General features: G+C 47.8%; 1 protein-coding gene across 2 annotated transcripts; it reads left to right on the top strand.

Moving 5' to 3' along the window:
- Positions 1–2,077: 2,077 nt before the first annotated feature.
- Dcaf11 (DDB1 and CUL4 associated factor 11) lies at positions 2,078–12,165 on the top strand. Of its 2 annotated transcripts, none has more exons than XM_027390573.2 (15): positions 2,078–2,385; positions 2,489–2,855; positions 4,727–4,854; positions 5,408–5,535; positions 5,794–5,858; positions 6,115–6,215; positions 6,644–6,790; positions 6,962–7,016; positions 7,319–7,387; positions 7,713–7,770; positions 7,867–8,052; positions 8,700–8,853; positions 9,255–9,407; positions 11,132–11,238; positions 11,336–12,165. In XM_027390573.2, exons 2-15 carry the CDS (start codon positions 2,701–2,703, stop codon positions 11,468–11,470), a joined length of 1,641 nt encoding a protein of 546 aa, XP_027246374.1. In that variant the 5' UTR covers positions 2,078–2,385; positions 2,489–2,700; the 3' UTR covers positions 11,471–12,165. The 2 variants fall into 2 exon arrangements, with proteins under 2 accessions (XP_027246374.1, XP_027246375.1); XM_027390574.2 differs by having other exon boundaries at positions 2,489–2,832.
- The last annotated feature ends 5,076 nt before the right edge of the window (positions 12,166–17,241 follow it).

A 17,241-nucleotide genomic window follows, 5' to 3' on the forward strand; every position in this document is an offset into this window, starting at 1 on the left:
ACTTGTGGGAGTCCATTTTCTCTCCTTCATGTGAGTCCCAGGGCCTGAACTCCAGACAGGGCAAACTCCAGAACATCTCATGGGCCAAACTTGGTTATTTTTATACTTTATGAAGAACTGTAGCAGCGCTGGTTTTGTTTTATGTTGTGTGCTGGAGATTGAACCCAGTGTAGATCCAATGTCAGGCAAGCACTCTCCCACAGAGACATATTCCCAACCCATTATAAAATTTATTTCAGTGGCTACCTGGTATTTTCCTATCTGTACAATGCTGACCACAATTTATTTAACCAATCTGTTATTGCATACTGGGTTTCTTTTATTTTCAGTGTTCCACTATTATCAGTAACTGTTAAGCAGACTTTACGAAGGTTTTCGATTGATTAGTGACAGTACCACTAGGTTAAAGTTCGGGGCTCTTTACCGGCTAGAACTGGTAAACATAAAGCATCTTTCAGATAAGACATTCTAGAAAGGTGCACAAGTAGAAAGGCACTTACAGGCACATTTGGTTGGCAGAAAAAAAAAAAAAATTTAAACAAAGGTAGTAAAAAGGCAACCAGGTTGGGAAGTCTGTATTTAAAGTAACAAAAAAAAAAAAAGAAAAAGAAAAAGAAAAAGAAAGAAATGGTAAAAATCCCAGGTCAGTTCCTAAAATCGAAATACTGTTAAATCGTTTCTTCACCTCTTGGTTAAGATCAAGTGTAGAAACACTGTTAAGAGGATACCTGAAGCCAGTGGCGTTGGTGGCGCACGCCTTTAATCCCAGCACTCGCAGAGGCAGGCAGGATCTTTGTGAGTTCGAGGCCAGCCTGGTCTCCGGAGTGAGTGCCAAGACAGGCTCCAAAGCTACAGAGAAACCCTGTCTCGAAAATTAAAAAAAAAAAAAAAGGGGGGGGGAGAGAGAATACGTGAGCAGATCAGAGTGGGAGAGGTTTGGAGTGGGGAAAACTACGCCGGTGAAATCTCTAGTAATCAGTTAAATATTTATGTAACTTGGAAGAATTTAAGGAGTGATAAGAGGAAATACTTTTTAAAATTAAGACTTTCCAGGCTGGATAACTCAGATACCTCGGATTCCCCAAAGCTCGATGTGTTAGAAATACTGTCCACATCAACTTACAGAAACCAGTGAAAAAAGCAAAATGCTGGACGCTTGCTTAAAGTTAAGGATTCTAAGGCAGAGTGGCCGCAGAATGGGAAAGGAAGCGCAGAGGCGCTAGGCACCCTGGGCAGTTCAACCACCCACGGTGTGGGCCCGGCCTAGAGACCCGGGGAGCACCCCACGGGCCCTGCCGCAGGCTCGTCCAGGGAGCCGAGGTGGCCTCGCAGCCGCCTGGCTCTGGGCCAAGGCCCTCGGCCTGGGGAACCGTCCAGACGCGGCAGGGCTCGGCCTTGGACGCGACCTTGTTACTCATAAACCCGCGGGAGGCGGCGCGCCAGCAGCGCCTAGGGAAGGTCTGCAGAGCCCGGAGGGCGCGCGTGCGCACTAACGCAACCGGAAGGCTGCCCGGCAGGCTGCGGGACTTAGGGAGCGTCTGCAAAGACAGGGAAAGGAAGCTAGGGGTCGTCTAACAAGACCGACACGGGTAAGTGAATACACAGCACGGTAAGGCGGCCCGGGTCCCGCCGGAGAAGAAGCCTGCTTGCGGGCAGGCCTCTGGCGCTTTAGCCGCGGAAAACCGGTTGAGCTGGGGTTGCTGGGAGCTGAGTGAAAAGGAGCGGCTGGGCATGCAACTAAAAACAAAAAACAAAACAAGACTCGAGGCCAGGCGACCTTAAGGGACCGCCCCGCAGCCATTGCGTCTAGTTTGGCTCTCCCTAGTGCGCGCCGCAGCCAATTCCCGTCCTCCGCGAACGAACGCCCCCCTCTTGGGTCACGCACTTTCTCCAGCCCACCTATCAATCAACCGACTCAGTGGTCCAAACAGCGGGCCGAGGGGCGGGACCGCGGGGAGCGTCGAGTGACGAAAGCTCCCGCAGGCCTGGCAGCCAGGTCCCCGGCGGGTGAGGCTCGCGACCGGCGGAGCCGCAGCGTTAGTCGGTGGGTGGTCCCGCGTGGGGCGGCAACCGCCGGCCGCCGGGGGAGGTGCTCCTCCGCCCTCCCTCCCCGTGCTGTGCACACCCCCGGCGCACCACGTGGGCGGGAAGCTGACCTGGAGGGTGTTAGGCTGGCTTCTAGCTTCATTGGCTGTCGCTGCTGCCGGCGCTCGCGAGAAATTGCTCTGATTGGTCAGCCGAGGGGAGTCGAGGTCTGAGTTCTAATGCTTCTGGTTGGTTGTCTAACATAAGCTAGCGAGGCGCGTTCTTCCGCAAGGGGTTTTGATTGGTCGGCCGGAGAGGTTATCTGGGATTCGGCCACCCCCCGGCCGGGGACTTTGATAGGTAAGTTTGGGTAGGAAAATGGGAAATTCCTCTGTTTACGGACTCTCATTAATAGGCTAAGGTTGCACCCTAGCTTGTTAATATGGATTTCTTTGCTTCACAGGATTGAGGAAGGTTTATGTTCCCGAAACCTCTGGAGCTGTCATAGCTAAAGAGAAGGAAATCCGTCTCCAGAAGGGATCACCCCCTCTAAAGATAGCTACTGCCCCGTTTCTGGAAACCCTGGTATTTCTAGAGCAGAAATTACTTTCCCCAAACCCAAGTTGGTGACAGGAGGAGCCCCTGTACGGTACATAAGGATGCTGTAACCAGAAGATGGGATCGCGGAACAGTAGCAGCGCAGGATCCGGGTCCTTAGAGCCCTCTGAGGGCTTGTCCCGAAGAGCGGCTGGCCTGCGTCGGAGTGAGGAAGAAGAAGAGGAGGATGAAGATGTGGATCTGGCCCAGGTACTGGCCTATCTCCTCCGCAGGTAACTTACCCTGTGCTGACACTGCTAAGTGTCACCACAGTCTCTTGATCTCAACTCCAGGCAGAGGGTAGTGAATGGTGTTAGCCCAGGACAACGGTCGTGTTTGAACAGAACGACCGTTCCCTGCTGGATACCCATACTACTCAGCTCCATACCCAGAATGGTTCCTACCTAGTAGGGCAGGTCACTAACACACCCAGATCTTGTGGTTGAGGGGCTCCTCAGGGGAGCCTCTTTGGCTATAACAACACAGATTTAGTCTGTTTTCTGAGAAAATAAAAGGAGAAAACAGGTAGAGGGTGTGGAGCAAAGAAGAGGTGTGAGAAGCAAAGAGTTGGGAAGGGGGGGTTAAAAACCTTGCCATATGAGATGAAGCCATGTGGATTTACTTGAAAAACAAGTTTAAATCGACCTCACTATCCCTGCTCTTAAGAAAAGAGTGCTGTGAAGGGGGTGACCCCCAGGAACTGATAAAAAGTGTTAACCTGGCTTTGTTTGCTTGCCTGTGGTTCCTTGGGAAAAGATGAGCCTCGTATCCCTGCAGGTTATTGTGCTCTGTGCAGTTTCCTATAGCAATATCTGTGAGGGTTAGACCAGGTCTGGAATCACCCAGGAGACAGCACACCTCTGATGGATTACTTAGCCTCTGGGCAGGCCTGGGAGGGATTACAGTGATTAGGTTCATTGAAGCAGAGAGAGATCCAAGCTGAGCGTGGGTAGCACTGCTCCTAGGGTGTGGGTCATGAACTATATGAAAAGGAGCAAGCTAGCTAAACTTGATCACTCATCCATCTCCACTTCCTGACTGTGAATGCTATGTAGCCAGCTGCTTCAGGGCCTTGACTTCCCTGCTGTGATGGACTCTACCCTGAACTGTGAGCCAACACAAACCTTTTGTCTCTTTAAGTTGCTTTCATCGGGATATTCTTTCACAGCAGGAAAAGAGACTAAGAAGGACGGGTGGGAATGCTAAGTTTTAGCTCTTGAACTAGGAATATAGTTCAGTGGTAGAAACTCACCTAGCGTGCACTGAGGTCCTGGGTTCAAGACTCACCTGATGGACAATAATATTTTGCTCTGTAAGAAATTAATTTAGTGGGTCAGTCTTTATAAACTGTTAGAATTCTGTACAACTGTTAGAATTCTGGGCATTGGTGGCTCACACCCTTAATAATCCCAACACTAGGGAGGCAGAGGCAGGCAGATCTCTGTGAGCTCAAAGCCAGCCTAGTCTACAGATAGAGTTCCAGGACAACCTCCAAACCAATACAGAGAAACCCTGTCTCGGAAAACAAAAACAAAAACAGGAATTCTGTACAAATTAGTTTCCTGCTTTGTCTTTTTGTTTAATTGTTTTTTGGGTTTGGTTTGGTTTGGTTTGGTTTTTTTATTTGTTTGTTTTTCGAAACAGGGTTTCTCTGTGTAGCCTCAGCTGTCCTGGAACTCGCTCTATGTAGACCAGGCTGACCTCGAACTCACAGAGATCCACCAGCCTCTGCCTCCCTAGTGTTGGGATTAAAGGTGTTCACCACCAACTCCCGGCCATGCCCTACTATTTTTTATAGGAGACTTAAAATAACAGCCAAAGCCGGGCCTTGGTGGCACACGCCTTTAATCCCAGCACTTGGGAGGCAGAGTCAGGCTGATCTTTGTGAGTTCAAGGCCAGCCCGGTCTACAGTGCGAGTGCCAGGATAGGCTCCAAAGCTACACAAAGAAACCCTGTCTTGAAAAAAAAAAAAACAAAACAGCCAACCTCTAGTCAGCCTTAAACTTCAAAATGAGGACCAAATGTACTAAGAGCTAGAGATAGCCATTGGCTAGATGGGGCATGGGATTCCCACCCCTCTTTATAACCGGGATCTCTCCACAGAGGCCAAGTGAGGTTGGTGCAAGGAGGAGGTGCAGCAAATCTACAACTCATCCAGGCCTTCTCTGACTCAGAGGAAGAGCATGACAGTGCCTGGGATGGTCGCCTTGGAGATAGATACAACCCACCTGGTAAGAAGACAGGCAACCTAATCCTTTTTTGGTTTTTGTGTTTTGTTTTTGAGATAGGGTCTTTTTGTATTCCTGGCTTTTCTAGAACTCTCAGTGTAGACCAAGCTGCCCTCAAAATCAGAGCTATGCCTAACTCTGCCTGCCTCTGCATCCTAAGTCCTGGGGTTAAGGGCATGTATAACTGACAATCTAATTTTAATGTTGGAAGATGTCCACTAGATCACTTTTACTTTTAAAAGTAATCAATCCTCGCTGGGCAATGGTGGCGCATGCCTGTAATGCCAGCACTTAGGAGGCAGAGGCAGGTGGATCTCTGGGATCAAGACCAGCCTGGTCTACAAAGAGAATTTCAGGACAGCCAAGGCTACACAGAGAAACCCTGGGGGGGAGGGGGGGAGTAATCAGTCTTCTAAAGCCTAATAGGTTAAATTGAAAGATGATAATTCAGGGGACAAGGGGATCCTTGTAGACAACCATATTGAATAGGTACAATTTTGCTAAATGTCTTCTGTCCTGGAAGATCAGTAATGAAACTTCTCCTTGCTACTAACAGTGGATGCAGCCCCTGACACTGGGGAGCTGGAATACAATGAGATCAAGACACAGGTGGAATTGGCCACAGGGCGGCTAGGACTTAGGAAGACTGCCCAGGAGCACAGCTTTCCTCGAATGTTACACCAGGTAGGCTTTTCCACCTCTAGTCAGCCTGGCAGTAGACCTGTTCAGGCCAGAAGCTCTGCCAGCCCCAGACAAACGGAAGTAAACTTCCCAAGAAGACCTCAAGTTCTGGGGGCTGGCATGTGTTAGCCGCCTGTACCCTAGTGCTGGGGAAACATTGTTTCTGTAGCAAGGGAAATATCCTTGGAGGAGGAGGGGCTTGGTGTGACTGCAGTGGCCCTCCAATTCTGCTAGCAATATTCCCCAATCCCTTCCATTTAGAGAGAACGGGGCCTCTGCCACCGGGGAAGCTTCTCCCTTGGAGAACAGTCTCGAGTGATGTCTCAGTGAGTATGGGGTTTGCTGGAGAGACTCTAAGGGCCAGCTAGACCTTATCTCCTACACTTTGAAGGGTAGAAGTTAAAGGATTCTCAAAATAGGCTAGGTTAAAGGGGGTTTGAAGCTTTGAGAATAAACAAAATAGAAATGTGTAAACGATGACAGAATGGATAAAAGGGAATGTGCTACCATCCCATTCTGCTAATTGGGGTTCTTCTCACTCAGCGCTCCCCTTACTTACCCTCTTTCCTTCTGCTTCTCTAGCTTCTTGCCCAATGACCTAAGCTTCACTGATACCTACTCTCAGAAGGCTTTCTGCGGCATCTACAGCAAAGATGGTCAAATCTTCATGTCTGCTTGCCAAGGTACTAGACCCCACTCTTGTTTTGTTTGTTTGTTTGGTTGGTTGGTTGGTTGGTTTTTGGTTTTTCGAGACAGGGTTTCTCTATGTAGCTTTGGAGCCTATCCTGGCACTCTCTCTGGAGACCAGGCTGGCCTCGAACTCACAGAGATCCGCCTGCCTCTGCCTCCCGAGTGCTGGGATTAAAGGCATGCACCACCAACGCCCGGCAAGGCCCACTCTTAGTAACTGCCTTAACCTAGAGCAAAGAATACTCTCAGCTGGACTAGGAAGCCTCTGACCCAGGGAACTCAAAGCCTGGCTTAGAGATGCTGAACCCAGAGCATGGTTCCCTTGATAAAGGGACACCACAGATAAACCAAGCAAAAGAGATCTGATGCAAAAGGCTACAAGGAGAATAGTCCATAATTCTGCCTGAAATCAACTCTACAGATCAGACAATCCGACTGTACGACTGTCGGTATGGCCGCTTCCATAAATTCAAAAGCATCAAGGCCCGGGATGTAGGCTGGAGTGTCTTGGATGTGGCCTTCACTCCTGATGGAAACCACTTCCTGTACTCCAGCTGGTCTGATTACAGTGAGTATGCACCAGACTTCTGCAGTGTCTCCAGCTTGGGACCTGAGACCTCCAGTTGGAAAATCACTCCCAGAGTGCTCTGATTTGCCGTTTGTTTTTCCCCTTAGTTTTACTCCCATTCTAAAAGAACCCTACTCCAACCCTAAAGAATTCTTGTTTCTCTTCTCTTAGTTCATATCTGCAATATCTATGGGGAAGGAGACACACACACTGCCCTGGATCTAAGGTATTGGCTTTTTTCTTGTCAGACTTATTAGAAGCTTCTCAAGGAAGGCTTTCCAGGAGCACCCACCTAGATGTAAAAGTACACTGGTGGCCAGTGTCTCTATGTGGCTTCCTGAGACCATTGCCCACCCTGTGAGCCCTAGTTACAGGATTGCTTCTGGGTTCTCACAGGAGAGCCACATGCTAGCATGAGTCGTCAGGCCCTCTGTGTCCACCTCTTTATAATCCTTGTCAGATTCTTTGTAGATTGACAAAAAGTGAAAGGACATCCACTTAGCGTAGTTCCTCCTTTGCTTTCTCTAGGCCAGAAGAGCGTCGCTTTGCTGTCTTCTCCATCGCTGTCTCCTCAGATGGGCGAGAAGTACTAGGAGGGTGAGTAAGCATTGTGGGAAATGTCTGCCTTGATTAATGAGGTGAGAGTTCTGCCAGAGGTGGGTTCTGCTGTTACAGAAACTACACTAGCAACTATGGAAGGCCAGCTTACCTCCTCCAAGGTCAAGGATTATGAGTTGATTCACTCTTGCTCACCATTTCCCTGTGTGAGGTGTCAGGTCTTGAGCCTCCTTGAAAACTGACTAAACTGCTGCTTCCCCCAAATGTGGAAGAACACAAACACTAACTCCTTGGCTGAGTTCCTCAGCAGGACTCTCAGAACAATAGTCTGGGCTCTAGGACCCTCTTGTCTCATTTCTTACAGAGCCAATGATGGCTGCCTGTATGTCTTTGACCGAGAACAAAACCGGCGTACTCTTCAGGTATTGTTTGTGAGACAAGACCCTCCTCCTCCTGGTCTTTGACCTATTTTAAGACTGGAAAGACATCCTAAGACCCTTAGCTTCCTGCTCCTCTAGATTGAGTCTCACGAGGATGACGTGAATGCAGTGGCGTTTGCTGACATAAGCTCCCAAATCCTGTTCTCTGGGGGAGACGATGCCATCTGCAAAGTGTGGGACCGACGCACCATGAGAGAGGATGACCCCAAGCCTGTGGGTGCACTGGCTGGACACCAGGATGGCATCACCTTTATTGACAGCAAGGTGAGCAAGGGAACAAGACTTCAGAGCCTGGCTCTTAAGGTTCTGGAGGGTATGGCAGTAGAATGGTATGGAAACTCAAAAGTTCCTTCTTAGGGTGTGCAGGAACTGGAGTTTAGGATATGTGCTTAAGCCAAGAAACATGGGTTTCTTCTGTACTCTTCAGCCTGCAAGGACCACAGCAGAGCTTTATAAGAAAGTACAAGATCGGGCCTAGAGAGATGGTTCAGCGGATAAGGGAACTGGCTATTCTTCCAAAAGACCCAGGTTCAGTTTCCAGCACCCACACCACAGCTCACAATCATCTGTAACTCCGGATCCAGGGGAGCTAACATCCTCTCTGGCCACCACACACACCAGGCATGCACATAGCACACAGACATGCATGCATGCATAACACCTGTACATATAAAACAAGTAAATCAAAAAAGAAAGTAGAAAACAGTTTAGTCCAACCTAGAATGGGGGACCTAGCTGGTAGTCTGGGCAAAAAAAGCCTGGGGACAATGAGACCTGAAGGAGAACATCAAAAACAAGTTCGTCTGGATTGAGCAACTTAGAGGTCCAGCCTCAGCCAGAGCAGAGGAACTATGCTGGCAGACACTAAACTTGGCAAGGTCTGATGCATCTGTCCCTCTTTGGATTCATAGGGTGATGCCCGGTATCTCATCTCCAACTCCAAAGACCAGACCATTAAACTTTGGGATATCAGACGCTTTTCCAGCCGAGAAGGCATGGAAGCATCACGCCAGGCTGCCACACAGCAAAACTGGGACTATCGGTGGCAACAGGTACCCAAGAAAGGTGAGAGTGAAGCTAAGGTCTGGGGATTGAGAGTTGGGTGGTAGCTAGAATGCTTAGCCACTGGTATGGCTGGGAAGGGGCTTGGTGGGTTTGTCTGTTGCCTGGGAATCCTGGAGCTGTGCCCATCGATCTTTTCTTTTAGATCTTGTATTTGGGGGAGGGGTTTCCAGGTTTGAGGGAACATAGAACCAACCAACACAAAAATATTTTAGTATCGTTGACATTGTCAAATCAGCAGGGCCATATTGGTGACTTTTGTCACATAGGGAAAGTCAGCAGTTTAGGATTGGATAGCCAGTTGCCCTTGAGTGTTGATCTTTGTTAAGAGGCGTTGGTGCAGGACAATTCAGTAGCACTCCCTCATCTAAGACCCACCTCCAAAACCATATATCCTTACCCAGCCTGGAAGAAGCTGAAGCTCCCAGGAGACAGCTCCTTGATGACCTACCGAGGCCATGGAGTGCTGCACACTCTCATCCGCTGCCGATTCTCCCCAGCCCACAGCACCGGCCAGCAGTTCATCTACAGTGGCTGCTCTACTGGCAAAGTAGTTGGTAAGGATTTTGTTGAGAACAGGCCTTGAGAGGGGCAGGCATGTTTCTCTGGCATTCCATCTATAACTACAGTGAGCACCTTAAAAATCTCAGTAACAACTACAAGTGAAAATATTTAGGTTGGAGCAGGAAAGGCTTAAACAAGGAGCTAGGAAGCACTCATGAACATTTTTAATTAAGAAAGGGAACATAGAATTCTAGTCTTTAGGTAGATTACCAAAAATATAATTCTGGGTCTTTTTCAGCCAGTGAAGGAAAAGGATCACAGAGGGAAGGTGGGAAGGCAACAGAGTCAAACAAATGACAAAAAGCCAGCATTGAGTTGCTGGGTGTGATGAGTCCCATGATTCCAGCACTTAGGAGGTGAAGGGTTGCCATGTGTTGAAGGCCAGCCTGAACTACATAGTGAATTCTGGGCCAGCTTGGAGTATTAAGCAAGACCCTGCCTCTCAGGGAAAAAAAAAAAAAAAAAAGTTGTGTACAACTGAAGCAGGAGGAATGGTGCAACCATATCCCACGTGCCTGGGGTTGGGGCAGAAACAGGAGGATCCTGAAACTTGCAGCCCAGCCTCTCTAGCTGTCTTAGTGAAGAGACACCATGACTCTTTTTTTTTTTTTTTTTTTTTTTTTAATTTCATTTGTGTGGCTCACAGTTTCAGGGGTTCAGTCCATTATCATGATGGCGAGCATGGCAGTATACAGGCAGACATGGTACTGGAGCTGAGAGTGCTACATATTGCAAGCAACAGGAAGTCAGCTGAGTCACACTGAGGGAAGCTTGAGCAAAACAGACCTTAAAGCCCGTCCCCATAGTAACACACTTCCTCCAACAAGGCCACACCTCCTAATAGTGCCACTCCCTTTGGGGGGCCATTTTCTTTCATTAGCCAAATCAACAAGCTCCCAGTTCAGTGAAAGACTCTTCTCAAAAATATTAAGTAGAGAGTGATTGAGGAAAATAGCCAACGTTGACCCCTGGCCTCTACATGTACATGCACTCACAGATGTGTGTACTTACTCACAAACATGTAAACAACTCTACCTGGCAAGCTAAAGTTTAAAATGCAGAGATGTACTTGTCCAACAGGGAACAAGCGCACACATCTGCTCAGCCTAGGATTCCCTGATGGTACCTTCCAAACCGTGCTAAAAGTTTTTATTTTATTTTTGTGAGACAGGGTTTCTCTGTGTAACCACCCTGACTGTCTTGGAACTCACTGTGTAGACCAGGCTGGCCTCGATTTCACAGAGATCCACCTGCCTCTGCCTCCTGAGCACTGAGACATGCACCACCATGCCTAGCATTGCTAAAAGCCTTTTGAAGCCAGTGCAGTTCCAGTTTTTATTTTGTTTGAGACTGGGACATTGTAGCCCGGGCCTGGCCTTGGAACCATATACCATATACCATATAAGGCTAGCCTTGAGCTCCTGATTATCCTTCTTTTACTTCCCAAATGTTGAGATTACCACCATGCATTTTCTTCATGTAGTCCTCGGAATTCTAGCTGAGGGTCAGGAATGCCCACATTCCACCCCATACCCTCAAACCCAAGGCAGGGACAGGAACAAGAGAAGGAATCAGACATGGCACCGTCCTTTGAGGTGGGCTTTGCTCCCTTGGGAAAGTGGGATGCTGCCTGAGAATCGAGTCAGTGGTGCCACTCCGGGGACTGAGGGGTGGTGTGAAGTTCCTACAGCAGTCCTGTCTGGCTTTTCCTGGACAGTATATGACCTTCTAAGTGGCCACATTGTGAAGAAGCTGACCAACCACAAGGCCTGTGTGCGTGACGTCAGTTGGCACCCCTTTGAAGAAAAGATTGTCAGCAGTTCGGTGAGGCTACAAGGGTTGGGGTGGGTGGACAGCATGTCTAGAACTTGGGCCTGGGAGGGGGCATCTCCCTGACGACTTGTCACTTTCTGCCCTGCAGTGGGATGGGAACCTGCGTCTTTGGCAGTACCGCCAGGCTGAGTACTTCCAGGATGACATGCCAGAGTCTGAGAAATGTCCCTGTGCTCCCACTTCGGTGCCCTGCCCATCTGTGGCCTTTTCCTCACCTCAGTAGATGTGACCACCAGCTCTGTAGAGGGTGAACTCTCACCATATTCTGTCTCCTCCTCCCTCTCCCCTTGTGGGGAGTATGTGGAGGAGCTGCTGACACTGGGTAGTGAGAAACAGAAGCCCAGGGCTTGTGTCTGAGCTGAGCCTGGACCACCCCCACTTTCAGACTGGGCAAAGTGACTTCCTCACGCATTCACACCCAGTCTGCTTGGATTTCTATCTCTAGCCAGAGTGTGGCAGCACATCCGTTATCTGGGGTGCAGCTTCTGCCAACAAGACAATTGTCCTGAGTGTTTTTAATCATGTTCCGATGTTAGGTGTTGGCTCCTAGTGTAGATCCCTGAGCTCTGAAGAGACCCATTAGCAATGCCCTTTGCCCAGGTCTTCACACTGAGGGTTAGATTGGCCAATCAGGGCTAAGTATACTGGCCTTTCTCCCTGAGATCTTAGGGAGGGCAGGGTGAGTTTCCTCAGCACCCTCCTGGGGTGGAAGCTATGTCTTCTCTCATACTTGGACTTTGAGGTTAAGAGACTGTGGTCTAAGAGGGAGGAGTCTGCAGAAGCTCTGTGTGGCCCTCCTTGCCATTGGATCCTATCGTTGCTAGTGGCCAGCAGCTTCAACAAGAGAGGTTAAAATAGGACTTCTCTCATGTTCTCACTGGCTTTGGCTTTCCCAATAAACTGTCTATGGGAAACTGGCTCACTGTCTGTGTCACTCTCCCTTTTTCCCATCCACCGTCCGTTGTCACCTCATTTCAAAGAAACAGCTTTTTAGACGGGTGTGAGACACATACTGTAGTCTCAGGACTTGGAATTGAGGACAGAAGGATCAAAAGCTGAAGGCTACCCTCAGCTACATAATCAGTTTGAGGCCAGCCTGTGCTACCTGAGAACCTGTCTCAGAAAACTGAAATCAGAGTTTCTCCAGAAAGTGTGCTACTCTATAGAAGAAAACACCTCTTTGATGACTCAAGATGAGAGAAAATCTACAATCACTTACTGAGGCTTGGAAAAGTCTTTCCTCTCCAACCCAAAAACTGCATCATATGGACCTTAAGATGGCAGATGATGAGCACATTTTCTGTTACAGCCCAGGAATACCTGTGTCAGCTCTGCTCTGGAACTGTTCCAGTATGCAGAGGGGGTGGGCCATGAATTCACAGCCAGAGAACCTGAACAGCACTAGCCAGTCCACTCACAACCCCAAGTCCCTTGGGCTAGCAAGAAGGCTCACCCAGGGAAGGCACCTGCCACAGACCTAAAGCTGAGCTTGATGCCTGCAGCCCACATGGTGGGATGGAACTGACTTCCAGAAGCTGTCCTCTTACTGAGCACCCACAGACAAACACACAATTAAGTGTAATAAAAGAGCCCCAAGCCCTAGCTAGAGCAGCCAAAGGTCAGAGGAGTTGGCTTTCTTCACACACTACAATCCAGATCTTCCCTTACACATTTGATCTTTGAGGCAATTTTTAAAGCAGGTATGCATTTGAAGTGGTAGTCTTAGACTTTTCACAGCCATTGAAGTTTGGGGGAAGGCTCACTATGTCATCTGGGCTGGTCTTAAATGCTTGTGCCTGCTCAAACCTCTAGCTTGAGTAGCTAAAGTGGCAGACACACATACTACCATATCTGACCCCCAAAATAACTGTTCAGGGTAGATTAGATGGCTCAGCAGGTAAAGGCACTTGCCTTTAAGTGACAATACTAAAGGACAACACTAAACCTGTTGTTACTAGTTCAATCCAACACCTACAAGTTGTGTGTACACACACACACACACACACACCGGTATGTACATATCCACATAATAATAAATGAATAAATAAATCCTGGCGTTGGTGGCTCATGCCTTTAATCCCAGCACTGGGGAGGCAGAGGCAGGCAGATCTCTGTGCATCTGAGCCCCCCTCCACCTCCTCACTCTCCCCAACCCCGTCTACAGAGCAAGTTCCAGGAAAGGCTCCAAAGCTACACAGAGAAACCCTGTCTCAGGAAAAAAAAAAAAAAAAAAAGGTAATTGAAAATTGTCCAGAGCTGAGAAGGAAGTTCTGGGTTAGTTCCCATTACCACATTAAACTGGGTATGGTGACACTTGCCTTTCGTCTCAGTGCTTAAGAAGTGGAAGCTGAGAAGAGTGGTCACAGTTCAAGTCTGAGCTACAGAGCAGTTTGAAGGCAGCCTGGGCTATATGAGAGCCTGTCTCTAACAAGACAAAATGATACCAGAAACCAAAATAACAAAGAGATATTCCATATCTTGCCTGTCTTTTTGCTCCTTGGCCTAGTGTCCTTTTATTGTGATCAACTTCTGACCAGGCCTCAGTGGCTAGCAGTACTGGTTGCTCTTCCAGAGTATCAGGATTCGATTCTGAGCACCCACACAAGGCTCCAGAATGCAGTCTTAGGAGATTGAACACCTTCTTCTGGCCTCCATGGGCACCAGGCATACAAATGTTACACAAACATACATACAGGCAAAACACGCAAGAAATAAGTAAGTAAAATTAAAAACAACACTAACAAAAAAGTAGCTTACAGGAGGAAAGAGTTTATTTGTCTCATGTTGCTGGAGTTTTTCTTGTCCCACCAGGTCCTGCCACCACACAGAGACACCATATTAATTATTAAACTGTTGACCAATGCCTAGGGTTTCTTATTGGCTAGCTCTGTCTTAAACATTAACCCATTTCTATTAATCTATGTATTTCTACATGGTCTTATCTTACCAGAGAATACCTGGCATGTCCTATTCTCCTGGTCTCTACATGGCATCTCTTTCCGTGTCTCTCTGCCTATCTTTCCCAGAATTCTCGTCTCCTAGTCCCACCTATCTCCCTGCCTCTATTGGCCAAACGGTGTTTTATTCATCAACCAGTAAAAGAAACATATACAAAAGGACATCCCCCATCAGGGTCACACTCCAGGTATCAGCCCATCACTGAGGGATGTTGAGGCAGGAACCATGGAGGAACACCACTGGCTCATTCGCTGATTTATGTTTAGCTACCTTTCATATAGAACCCTGGACCACCTGCACAGGGAATGGTGCCACCCAAAGTGTGCTGGGCCCTCCTACATTAATCAAGACAGTCCCCCACAGCCATGTCCACAGGACAATCTGATCTAGGCCTGGATCAGATTTTCCTCTCAGATGACTCCAGGCTGTGTGAATTTGAAAAACCTAACAAACATAGTCCTCCACTGCCATTTCACCCCTAAGATGAACCTGTAGGGTTCCAAATTTAGAGAAAAAATTGTTAGGATTCTCAAGAACCCACAGAATATCTTTCTCAGACATTACCATACAGTCCTGTTAACAAATATAAATGGTACTATTAATAATTATAATAGAAATTTAATTCCAAAGGGAAAAATAACTATTGTTTTATAATCTCTAGAATTGTTTGTTCTTGCTTTTGGGGTTTGGGGGTTTTGTGTTTTGCTGGGATTTTTTGTTTTCCATTGGGGATTTTGTTGTTTTGGTTTGAGACAGCCTGGCCTGGCTGGCCTGGAATTCAATACATAAGATCAGGATGGCAATGAACTTGAGTCAATCCTCCTGCCTTAAATTCCTGAGTGTTGTCATTACAAAAGCATGACACCATACCTGGCTTTTATTGTTATTATTAATTATTTATTGGGTTTTGTTTTCTTGGGGTTTTGGTTTTTTTTTTTTTTTTTTTTTTTTTTTTTTTTTTTTTGATTGTTTGTCTTTGAGACAGAGTTTCTCTGTGTAGTCCTGGCTGTCCTGGAACTCACTCTGTAGACCAGACTGGCCTGGAATTCAGAGATCAGCCTGCCTCTGCCTCCCAAGTGTTGGGATTAAATGAGTGTGCCACCATACCAGCTTTAAGATTTTTAACCAAATTTAATTTTTTTTACAAAGATGATATAAATGACCAATAAAAGACTGGGTGTGGTGGACTGGGTGTGGTGGTGTACACCTGTTGAACCCAGCACTTAGGAGCCTAAGGTAGGAGGATTGTCACAATTTCAGGCCAGCCAGGGCTATGGATAAGACTCTCAAAAATGAAAGAGGCCAGGCCGTGGTGGTGAACACCTGTGAGACAGAGGTAGGAAGAGCTTTGTGAGTTCGAGGCCAGCCTGGTCTACAAATTGAGTTCCAGGACAGCCAGAGCTACACAGAGAAACCCTGTCTTGAAAAACAAGAAAGAAAGAAAGAAAGGAAGGAAGGAAGGAAGGAAGGAAGGAAGGAGAAAAAGAAATGATAAGAAAAGAAAACAGGAAGAAATAAAAGAGCTGGAGACATAGCTCAGTTTCTCTGGGTCCCTTGTCCAGTACTGCATTAAACTGAAACTGAGGACTGGCCACATGGGCTAAAGGGCTTGCTGTGTACCCCTGAAAACTGAGTTTGGTCCCCAGAACACAGTGGAACGAGAGAACTGATTCCCAGAAATTGTCCTCTGATCTCCACCTGCATGTCTTCCCTCCCCCCACACACACACACCACACACACACAGCGCACACGTGCACACATATACACACACAACACACATACACACCACACACAAGCATGCACACACATGCACACATGCACATGCGCACACACACATATACACACACAACACACACGAGCATACACACACATACACACACATGTGCACACACACATACACACACGTGCGCGCACACGAACACGCACACACAATAATAAAATTTTTTTTTAATGTGCATGATGGTACACACTTGTAATCCCAGCATTCAAGCACTCAGGAAGGAGGAAGAAGCAGGAGGATCAGAAATTCTGGATAATTCTTTGTTATGTAGAAAGTTTGAGGCCAGGCTGGGAAACATAAGACCCTACCCCCACCACCACCCCCAAAAAAAGGAGGAGGAAAGAAAAAAGGGAGGATACTGTGGGGATAGCTCCGTGGTAGTGTACTTGACTAGCGTGCCTGAGGCCCTGTGTTTTGACCCCCAGTAGCACGGAAAAGAAGAGGGCTAATTGGTTTTCCCCAATCACAACTGGGCCCACAACCTGGATGTCCTTGCCCACTACTTATGGGCCTCCACTGCTCTGAAATCCCCTCTTTAAGGAACAAGGAAAGATGAGAAACCATCTTGAAACAGCTACAGAGTAACAGGTACTTCTTAGGTAGGTCCTGCCCTGTGCTCAGACTGAGAGGCCAGATTTGTGTGAACCATGGGACTCAGGATAATTGAATAAAGAACTGATGAAAGTTTGCGGAGGGGGCGCAGTATTTGGTATTTGTTTGTTGTTATGAGACGGGGTTTGTTTCTCTGTGTGTAGCCCTAGCTATCCTAGAACTCCCTCTGTAGACCAGGCTGGTCTAGAACTCAGAGATCCGCCTGTCTCTGCCTCCCGAGTGCTGAGATTAAAGGCAAGCACCACCACTGCCTGGCCAGACTTCAAGTTTGATGGATGACAGATTGGGTATGTTTTTCTTAGGATCTTTACCCATCATCTGGGAGTACCTGGACTCTGAGCACACATCCATGGCAACCATCATCCTATACAAGGTGCCTTACTCAGGGCACTTGGATTTCACCCATTGATTCTTATCATGAACACAAACTGTAACCCATTAGGTGATGCCCTGTGCATTCATTCTGCCACCATCAATATGCACAGTCATCCTGGGACAAACTGGCCTTTCCGAGATCCTCATCTGGATGGGAGCAGAACCCTGGCTGAGCTGCTGTGGTCACCATAACTATAGTAACTACCCCAGTGAAGCCACTTCTATGACCTGCCTATGATACCACACTGTGTTCACATCTCACTGCTCTC

Source organism: Cricetulus griseus, assembly GCF_003668045.3.
Source record: "Cricetulus griseus strain 17A/GY chromosome 1 unlocalized genomic scaffold, alternate assembly CriGri-PICRH-1.0 chr1_1, whole genome shotgun sequence".
NCBI classification, from domain to species: domain Eukaryota; kingdom Metazoa; phylum Chordata; class Mammalia; order Rodentia; family Cricetidae; genus Cricetulus; species Cricetulus griseus.